The sequence below is a fragment of the Chenopodium quinoa genome, unplaced genomic scaffold (genome assembly GCF_001683475.1).
Source record: "Chenopodium quinoa cultivar QQ74 unplaced genomic scaffold, ASM168347v1, whole genome shotgun sequence".
NCBI lineage: Eukaryota > Viridiplantae > Streptophyta > Magnoliopsida > Caryophyllales > Amaranthaceae > Chenopodium > Chenopodium quinoa.
This window is the reverse complement of record NW_018745454.1, coordinates 144,482-155,378: the sequence shown is the minus strand read 5'-3', so window position 1 is coordinate 155,378 and position 10,897 is coordinate 144,482. Positions and strand designations below refer to the sequence as shown.

The 10,897-nt window shown below is 36.7% G+C and overlaps 1 protein-coding gene across 1 annotated transcript; it reads left to right on the top strand.

Moving 5' to 3' along the window:
* Positions 1–1,056: 1,056 nt before the first annotated feature.
* Positions 1,057–10,897, top strand: LOC110714275. Its single transcript, XM_021892778.1, has 3 exons — positions 1,057–1,313; positions 1,408–1,516; positions 10,291–10,897. The coding sequence occupies exons 2-3, from the start codon at positions 1,411–1,413 to the stop codon at positions 10,491–10,493; spliced, it is 309 nt and encodes a 102-aa protein (XP_021748470.1). The 5' UTR covers positions 1,057–1,313; positions 1,408–1,410; the 3' UTR covers positions 10,494–10,897.

Below are 10,897 nucleotides of genomic sequence, written 5' to 3'. Positions count from 1 at the left end.
CATGTCATGAAACTCATTTAATGTTTACCTACTAAAAGAGTTAGCAAAATGAACGTCTGTTTTCTCTATTGAAGTACTTCTTTCTCCTTCATCTTCCTTATTCCCAATTTAATTTCCACCATTTTCAACTGCATATTTGGAAATCAAGCAAAGAAAACTACTTCAATGGAGAAGATGGTCACCAATACCCTTTTGGGTTGATAATGTCCTTAGTTTAACCCTTTATTCATAGGGTTTTAGTTGAATTTGGCGGCGAAGCCGCCAATGGTGATGTCGTCGGTGGGTTATGGGTGGAATTGAGATGGTCTTCGTGGAGGTTCATGTTTGGTTAGGGTGGTGGTGGTGGTGGTTCTATGGCCACTATGATGAATGAAGGAAGGAAAATTTATGACGGAGTTATTTCATTGACGCCTCAGTTAAATGCCACGCAATAATAATTGACAGCATATCCATGAGTTGGCAATTAATACTGTTTGACTTATTTACAAAAGAACCATTTGATAAACGAAAAGCGTTTATCAAATATATCAACTGGGTAGCCAATTGGAGTAGAGATTGTAATGATGTGAGGGTGTGGTTCAATGAGATCCCCCCTGTTGTTTCTTTGGATGTAGCTCGTGATATCCCTTGATCAATACTTCCTCCGTTCTATTAATATTGCAACAAGGAGGAAATTACGCATTCCTATGCACATTTTATATGCTAAATATCTATAATTGTGTAAGGGTAAAAATTATAAAAAGTTAATATTGTGAAAGTATTTTATGAGACGAATCCAACAAGATCCCACATGACTATATTTTGCTTAACGTATAAATCATATTATATGGTCAAACAAGAGTGATAAATAGTGCAAAAAATCCATTGTTGCAATATTAACAGAACGGAGAAAGTATATTTGAGTGTTTTTCTCGTGTCAAAAAAAAAAAAAAATATATCAACTTGGGCGGCCTCTTATATTACCCATAGCAAATGTTTCATCTGTCTCAATTTAATTGCTACTCCATACATTAGGACATCGATCACAATTTAACTTTTGTTTTGCTCTCATACACAAACATGAAACATAAAATCCTAAAATGTGAAAATTAGCTTAGGGTAGCAAGAGTAAGTAAAAGTTGAAGAGGAAAAGATTAAACAAGCTCAGTCAAGTTTAGTTGGGTAATTAATTTTATCATCGTAAAAACTTTCTTGTTCCTCAGCCACCACAAACAACTCACACAACCCAGATCAACGCTCTTCCATCTTTTTCAATTCCATCGATTTTGAAGATTAAGAGATCAAATTTTCCAGAAAATTGAATTCTATTTTAGGTAAATCACTCAATTTCTTGTAAAGATCCTAACTTTTACAAATTTCAAGTGTGATTATAGTTGTTGAAGTTCCTCCGCTTTTAATTCTTTGCAGGGTATGGCGACATCAGCTCAAGTAGTGAATAAGTTCTTTATTGCATCGGTTTTGATGTGGGTATTGCCAATTGCCATTATTTATGGCTTTCAACATAATTTGTTTCCTGGTAAGACTCTCAATACTTTACTTTCCTTGACGATTCTTTATGACTGATTCATGTTAGCCGACCCCGAATCATTTAGGGAATAAGGCTTTGTTGTTGTCATTGTTATTGTTCTTGCATTGGTGTTGGATTACTGGCATTGTTATGATGTCACAGAATCTCTTTCCTGATTGTAATTTTTGAAGTTTCACAAAGACTAGTTCCTGCCTCACTATGTTTTGGGTACACATAATCATCTGTTTAATGTTTTTGTTTCCATGTTTGGACTAATTAATGCCAAAATTCAGTTTGATAACCATAAATTTGGAAGATTTTGAGACTTGGTTGCTATCTAATGCACGGAATTTTGTCTTGTGGGTGTGACCAAATTCCTGAGCAAGGACTAATTGGATGAGATTTTAGTTCTGAATGTGTACTTAAGAAGTGCTGATTATGGAAAATCTCGTCTAGGAGAAAGCCTGTTGAATTGTTGATGGTATATGCCTCGTTAGCCCATTAGGTTGTGACCTGTGAGAATGGATGAAAGATGTGCTTGGAAGCTTTGACATTGATGGACCCTTAGATATTAGAGTCAGTCTTGTTTTTTCTGTGTTATTTGCTCGGGTACTTTCTAAATCCTTTAGTCTCGGATCCTAATATCATTCATCTTCAAGCACAGCTAGCCAGCTGGGTCGTGGTTAAAATTTCTGTTCTACAAAAGTAAAATTCCTTTGGAGTATTGGTCTATGTTATTGAATATGAGATGCAGCACTCTCTCAAAATAAAAAAATAAAAAAAATGTTATTGAATATGTCCTGTTGGATTAAGTCTTTGAGTAGCGGGAGGATAAGAAATTGAACCTCATCCAAGCTTTGATCAGGCCTCAACAGTTCGACTTCATAAAGCCTAGGATCCTGCAGAATTGATATTTAGATGATGCGATATAAGGTAATCTTTGAAACGAATTACCACCAAGCCTAGACATCCTGAAGCCCTTGAGTTAGAGATTTTGCTTGTGTGCTGGAAGCTTGGAATGTGCAAGAGTTGAGATCTATAAATTTTCAAATCTCAAGAATACATTATCTATTTGTTTCAGAAATTACCCTTAGTAACCATAAGGCCCTCAAGAGCCATGAATTATGGCTTTGCCTTCTGCTAACCCCCTAGAGTCTTAGAATCTTAAGAACCCAGTAGCTACTAGTTAGATCATTGGCTCGGAGATTAGGCTAACATATTTAATACTTGCATTGTAGGAAGAAGGCGATTTAGCTTTTATATTATGTGGACAAAAGGTCCTCACGAACTGCCGTGTTTATTGTGGTTCCTAAGCTCAAAATGCTTAAGGGGTTAATTAGAGAGTTATTTTCTGGTCTGAGAACAAAAATTTGTGCGTATATGGCAATGTACCATCTTCATAGATTTCTTGTCATAAATTCACAAGATGGTTGGTGATGCATCACGGGATTATATAATGTTGTTTGGAACCATATACGGCAACTAGTCAGTCACATAAAGTCTCGTGATGGCCTTAAGTTTATGAAGGGAAGTGTGTACGTAATCTGTTAAATTGACTGTTTATAGGAAAATTGGACAGTTCTAACCATCCAAATGACCTTCCTAGGTGTCGTGGAGTCCATGGAAAATACCCTGACCTCTTTCCTTTCCGGGCCCAAAAAAGTCCAAACTTGGCCAAAATTGAAGGTCCACGCTTTTGGACCAATTTCGGAAAATTTTTCAAAATTGAAGTGAATGTTTGGGGTGTACCCTGTGGTCATATAAGTTGGTTTGGGGCTATCAAATCTCAAGAGAAGTTGAATAAGTATCCTAATAATGAGAGCTTTATCAATAATCAAAAAGATGTTAGGCTTCATTATCAATGTACTCATGCTTCTAAGGTGAGCTTCTTAAATACCCTGACTTCTTTCCTTTCCGGGCCCAAAAAAGTCCAAACTTGGCCAAAATTGAAGGTTATAATCCACGCTCTTGGACCAATTTCGGAAAAATTTTCAAAATTGAAGTGAATGTTTGGGGTGTACCCCGGGGTCATATAAGTTGGTTTGGGGCTATCAAATCTCAAGAGAAGTTGAATAAGTATCCTAATAATGAGAGCTTTATCAATAATGAAAAAGGTCTTAGGCTTCTTTATCAATGTACTCATGCTGCTAAGGCGAGCTTCTTAAATTCAAAAGCATAGCGTATTCCACAATTTGCTTGTGAGAAAGAAGGGTCCAAATTAAGGTGCATCAAATCTAGTCAATGGGTGTGCTTTTTGTATTTTTATACTCGAGTATTTGAAGTTCAAGTCATTAAAAGACTTTTTATCATTGAAAAAACTTTCTTGTTCCTTAGCCACCACAAACAAATCACACAACCCAGATCAACGTGAAGTAATCATGGCTTTGCCTTCTGCTAACCCCTAGAGTCCTAGACTGTCAAGAACCAGTAGCTACTGGTTATTTCATTGGCTCAATATTAGGCTAACATCTTAAATACTTGCATAGTAGGGAGAAGGCAATTTAGCTTTTATATTATGTAGACAAAAGGTCCTAACGAAGTGCCATGTTTATTGTGGTTCCTAAGCTTAAAATGCTTAAGGGGTTAATTAGAGAGTTATTTTCTAGTGTGAGAACAAAAATTTGTGCGTATATGGCAATGTACCATCTTTAGAGATTTTTTGTCATAAACTCACAAAATGGTTGGGGATGCATCACGGGATTATAATGTTGTTTGGAACCATATACGGCAACTAGTCAGTCACATAAAGTCTCGTGATGGCCTTAAGTTTATGAAGGGAAGTGTGTACGTAATCGCTCAAATTGACTGTTTATAGGAAAATTGGACAGTTCTAACCATCCAAATGACCTTCCTAGGTGTCGTGGAGTCCATGGAAAATACGCTGACTTCTTTCCTTTCCGGGCCCAAAAAAGTCCAAACTTGGCCAAAATTGAAGGTCCACGCTTTTGGACCAATTTCGGAAAATTTTTCAAAATTGAAGTGAATGTTTGGGGTGTACCCTGGGGTCATATAAGTTGGTTTGGGGCTATCAAATCTCAAGAAAAGTTGAATAAGTATCCTAATAATGAGAGCTTTATCAATAATCAAAAAGATGTTAGGCTTCATTATCAATGTACTCATGCTTCTAAGGTGAGCTTCTTAAATTCGAAAGCATAGCGTATTCCACAATTTGCTTGAGAGAAAGAAGGGTCCAAATTAAGGTGCATCAAATCTAGTCAATGGGTGTGCTTTTTGTATTTTTATACTCGAGTATTTGAAGTTCAAGTCATTAAAAGACTTTTTATCATTGAAAAAACTTTCTTGTTCCTCAGCCACCACAAACAAATCACACAACCCATATCAACGTAAAGTAATCATGGCTTTGCCTTCTGCGAACCCCCAGAGTCCTGGACTGTCTAAGAACCCAGTAGCTACTGGTTATTTCATTGGCTCAAGATTAGGCTAACATCTTAAATACTTGCATAGTAGGGAGAAGGCAATTTAGCTTTTATATTATGTAGACAAAAGGTCCTCACGAAGTGCCATGATTATCGTGGTTCCTAAGCTCAAAATGCTTAAGGGGTTAATTAGAGAGTTCTTTTGTGGTCTGAGAACAAAAATTTGTGCGTATATGGCAATGTACCATCTTCAGAGATTTCGTGTCATAAACTCACAAGATGGTTAGGGATGCATCACGGGATTATATAATGTTGTTTGGAACCATATACGGCAATTAGTTAGTCACCTAAAGTCTCGTGATGGCCTTAAGTTTATGAAGGGAAGGGTGTACGTAATCGCTCAAATTGACTGTTTATTGGAAAATTGGACAGTTCTAACCATCCAAATGAGCTTCCTAGGTGTCGTGGAGTCCATGGAAAATACCCTGACTTCTTTCCTTTCCGGGCCAAAAAGTCCAAACTTGGCCAAAATTGAAGGTTATATAATCCACGCTTTTGGACCAATTTCGGAAAATTTTTCAAAATTGAAGTGAATGTTTGGGGTGTACCCTGGGGTCATATAAGTTGGTTTGGAGCTATCAAATCTCAAGAGAAGTTGAATAATTATCCTAATAATTAGAGCTTTATCAATAATAAATAAGGTGTTAGGCTTCATTATCAATGTACTCATGCTGCTAAGGTGAGCTTCTTAAATTCAAAAGCATAGCGTATTCCACAATTTGCTTGAGAGAAAGAAGGGTCCAAATTAGGGTGCATCAAATCTAGTCAATGGGTGTGCTTTTTGTATTTTTATACTCGAGTATTTGAAGTTCAAGTCATTAAATGACTTTTTATCATTGAAAAAACTTTCTTGTTCCTGAGCCACCACAAACAAATCACACAACCCAGATCAACGTAAAGTAATCATGGCTTTGCCTTCTGCTAACCCCTAGAGTCCTAGACTGTCAAGAACCCAGTAGCTACTGGTTATTTCATTGGCTCAAGATTAGGCTAACATCTTAAATGCTTGCATAGTAGGGAGAAGGCAATTTAGCTTTTAAATTATGTAGACAAAAGGTCCTCATGAAGTGCCATGTTTATTGTGGTTCCTAAACTCAAAATGCTTAAGGGGTTAATTAAAGAGTTCTTTTGTGGTCTGAGAACAAAAATTTGTGCGTATATGGCAATATACCATCTACAGAGATTTCTTGTCATAAACTCACGAGATGGTTAGGGATGCATCACGGGATTATATAATGTTATTTGGAACCATATACGGCAACTAGTCAGTCACATAAAGTCTCGTGATGGCCTTAAGTTTATGAAGGGAAGTGTGTACGTAATCGCTCAAATTGACTCTTTATAGGAAAATTAGATAGTTCTAACCATCCAATGATCTTCCTAGGTGTCGTGGAGTCCATGGAAAATAACCTGACTTCTTTCCTTTCCGGGCCAAAAAAAGTCCAAACTTGGCTAAAATTGAAGGTTATATTCCACGCTTTTGGACCAATTTCGGAAAATTTTTCAAAATTGAAGTGAATGTTTGGGGTGTACCCTGAGGTCATATAAGTTTGTTTGGAGCTATCAAATCTCAAGAGAAGTTGAATAAGTATCCTAATAATGAGAGCTTTATCAATAATGAAAAAGATGTTAGGCTTCATTATCAATGTACCCATGCTTCTAAGGTGAGCTTCTTAAATTCAAAAGCATAGCGTATTCTACAATTTGCTTGTGAGAAAGAAGGGTCCAAATTAAGGTGCATCAAATCTAGTCAATGGGTGTGCTTTTTGTATTTTTATACTCGAGTATTTGAAGTTCAAGTCATTAAAAGACTTTTTATCATTGAAAAAACTTTCTTGTTCCTCAGCCACCACAAACAAATCACACACCCCAGATCAACGTAAAGTAATCATGGCTTTGCCTTCTGCTAACCCCTAGAGTCCTAGACTGTCAAGAACCAGTAGCTACTGGTTATTTCATTGGCTTAAGATTAGGCTAACATCTTAAATACTTGCATAGTAGGGGGAAGGCAATTTAGCTTTTATATTATGTAGACAAAAGGTCCTCACGAAGTGCTATGTTTATTGTGGTTCCTAAGCTCAAAATGTTTAAAGGGGTTAATTATAGAGTTATTTTCTCGTCTGAGAACAAAAAAATTGTGCTTATATGGCAATGTACCATCTTCGGAGATTTCGTGTCGTAAACACACAATATGGTTGGGGATGCTTCACGGGATTATATAATGTTGTTTGGAACCATATACGACAACTAGTCAATCTCATAAAGTCTCGTGATGGCCTTAAGTTTATAAAGGGATGCGTGTACGTAATCGGCTAAATTGACTGTTTATAGGCAAGTTGGACAGTTATATCCACCCAAATGACCTTTCTAGGTGTCGTGGAGTCCATGGAAAATACCCCGACCTCTTTCCTTTCAGGGCCCAAAAAAGTCCAAACTTGGCCAAAATTTGAAGGTTATATAATCCACGTTTTTTGGCCAATTTCGGAAAATTTTCCAAACTTGAAATGAATGTTTGGGGTGTCCCCTGGGGTCATATAAGTTGGTTTGGAGCTGTCAAATGTCAAGAGAAGTTGAATAAGTATCCTAATAATGAGTGCTTAATTAATATTGAAAAAGATGCTAGGCTTTATTATCAAAGTACTCATGCTGCTAAGGTGAGCTTCTTAAATTCGAAAGCATTGCTTATCCCACAATTTTCTTGTGAAAAAGAAGGGTCCAAATTAAGGTGCATCAAATCTAGTCAATGGGTGTGCCTTTTGAATTCTTATACTTGGGTCTTTGGAGTTCAAATCATTAAAAGAAAATTAGTGAATAGGGAAATTGTCGTAGAGGGTCCTGTAGTGATAGCAGCTCAGCAGTCTATTCTTTGCCCGCCTTTAGTGGCCAGGAGGTCAGAAGAGCTTTGCTCTGATGAATGAGATAAAGGTTCCAGGGCCTGATGGGTTTAGGAGCATATGGTAAATTATTGGAAACGATGTTGAGGCTGTTCTGGATTTCTTTACTCAGGGACGATTTTGAAGCAGCTTAATACTAGAACACTTTGATTGCTAATTGTGATCAACCAGCTGACTCAAATTAGACCTTTATTTTTTTTTCTTTTCTTTTCTTTTCTTTTCTTTTCTTTTCTTTTTTTGACTCAAATTAGACTTAATGCTAGTTGTAATGCGATTTATGAAGTCATATCTGAAATGCGCTGTGCTAGACTAACAGAGGTGCTGTGACTGCTGCTTGTGATGTTTGCCACTGTACTTAAAACCTTTGTTTTTGATAGAGAAATAACGCACAGTTTCCTAGTGTTTCAAGATATTATGTAGCTGTATGAAGTATGATTGCAAGAACAAGCCTCCTAGGTTCACTATTAAGGTTGATTTTGGGAAAGGCTTATGATTCAATAAGCTGGGATTTTATAAAGGAAATGATGCAAGCTCTTGATTTTCTTGAGAGGCTCATGAACTGGGTAATGCAATGTGCTTCTGCCCTTATCTATTCTCTATTTATAAATGTGGATGGTAGGCATAAGACAATGTGATCCTATCTCTTCCTTACTTCTTGAGATTCCTTATTCCTATGGAGCATTTGTCAAAAATCTTGGAGTAGGTATGTAAGAAGGCTGATGTTAACTTTTACCATAGGTGTGGAGATTTACTCCTGATCTAGTTTAGTCTCTATTTATAAATGTGGATGGTAGGCATAAGACAATGTGATCCTATCTCTTCCTTACTTCTTGAGATTCCTTATTCCTATGGAGCATTTGTCAAAAATCTTGGAGTAGGTATGTAAGAAGGCTGATGTTAACTTTTACCATAGGTGTGGAGATTTACTCCTGATCTAGTTTAGTTTTCTGTGGATGTGGTTTATACAAGTGGGGTGCTAAGTCAACGAAACTCGCTATTAGATCCCTTGATTCATTCTCTAGATGCTATTGGCCAAGTTCAAATAGTGTTAGAACTGCTGTTTACTTTGGAAATGTACCTGAGCATGTTTAAAAGGATTTTTTTTTCAATATTCAGATTATGTTAAGGGAACATTTCCCTTGCTTATAAATGCTAAGCGGCATACTTCCTTGGTAGGGTTTCTTGATGGAGTAGCAGGCACCTATCATATACTACCATATCTACTGATTCTACTCTGATCAATTTTTATTAATAATTATACACACTTATTGGGCACTTAGTTTCACCTGCCTAAAATAGTGATGGACAAAATAATGCAATTATGCAGACCTTTTCCATGGAAATTAAAGGCTATCCTATGTACATACCCTTGTGGTCTGGGACTGGATTTGTAAAACTAAATTTTTGTGGTGGTTTAGGCCTTAGCAATTGTGTTTTGTGAAACCATGTGACATAGAGTATGTTTGGCAATTTACTCCAAAAGCTGATTTGTTATGATTGGAATGGGTGCACAATGTGTATATGGATGCTAATTGGTGGGGCTAGCTGGTGCTGGAAAAATATCTGTAAATTAAAACAAGTGAAGGCAGGCTCTAGTCAGGATGGATAACTTAATCTCGAGAAAATTGTCACTGTTGCAGCTGGCTATAAATGGTTAAAAGGGAGCAACTTAAGTTACCATGGTTCCGTTGGGTTTGAAGTAGGTATAAAAATCCTGAAATAATCATTTATTTATCTGCACTGAGATAAATTTTCTCTGTTGTCTTGAGAATGAGATAACTTGACACATCTTCTTTAAGTGTCCTTGCATTAGAGTATGCAATGGGATGATTAGCCGCTGGTTGAATATCAGATATAAGAACTGGATTAATGGCATTCCACGTGGAAAGAATAGGAAACTATAAAATCTAAGGAACAACAAAAAGTTGTGTTCTTCCCTTGCAGCTATGATTAATTTAATTTGACAAGCTAGAAATCACGTCTCATAGTTAGAACTTAGGAAAATCAAACAAGCTGTTGGCTGTATACTGAATAATGAAAGGTATGCCTCCTGTATTGTAGTCGTAGAGAGAGAAAATGAGTGTGGGTAAAAAGTGAAGTGGAAATTTACCAAAAATGATAATGTTGCAGTTTATTTGGGACAACTTAAGTGACATGCAGCACTTCATTTGGGATTGTGAGAATAATAAACTTGCTTACTTGTGTACTACTGTCAAGCTATGTTCATTATAATTGCACTGTTTGCCTTTTTATAATCAATCTAAAATATGAGTGAAATTCTGTTTAGAATAATGCATGTGCTAGCTATTCTTTTCTTTGTACTTTTACTGGTATAATGCGGTATTTTGATGCTTTATTCTCTCTTTCTTTTAACATTGATATGCTTTATTTGATGTAGATAAGATTGTGGTTGGTAATAATCTTTAAATTGTACTTTTGCTCTATGTATCAGGTTTAGCGAACCTTTCTCCCTATTATCAGACACTGTTGGTTGGATTTCTGGCTGTTATATCAATTAACGTGGTAATTGTGTTTTACATTTACATGGCAATGAAAGAGCCTTCAGACAAGCATGAGCCAGATCCAACATTCCTTGCCAATGCTAAAGCCAGTATAAAGCAAACCAAACCTGAGGGTGGTGAAAAAGAGGAGTAGAACTTGGAGGAGCGAGTCACTAATTGCATAATCACCAGTTGCCAACTGAGGTTGGAGGAAAGAGGGGCTGGTGTAAACAGCAGGCTAACAGGTGATCACCCTATTATTGATATAAATATGCTATTACAATTTCCGTTGTCGCTGAGACATACTTGGGTGAAAGTATTTTTTGATCAATATAGTGATTTTTGCAAGATGTTACCAAAGATGATAGGCTCGTATAATTCAGGGGTTTAGAAATCTGAATTACTTCCCGTGAGCATGTATCAAATTGTAGCAGGTTCACCTCAGTCCTGTGTGCATGAAAACGATGTATACCATATTGATTTTGACTTAACATTACTCATATTCGTCGTGTAACGCCTCGTTAATTTGCAAATTTCTCACCCCGTCTTTGATTGCAA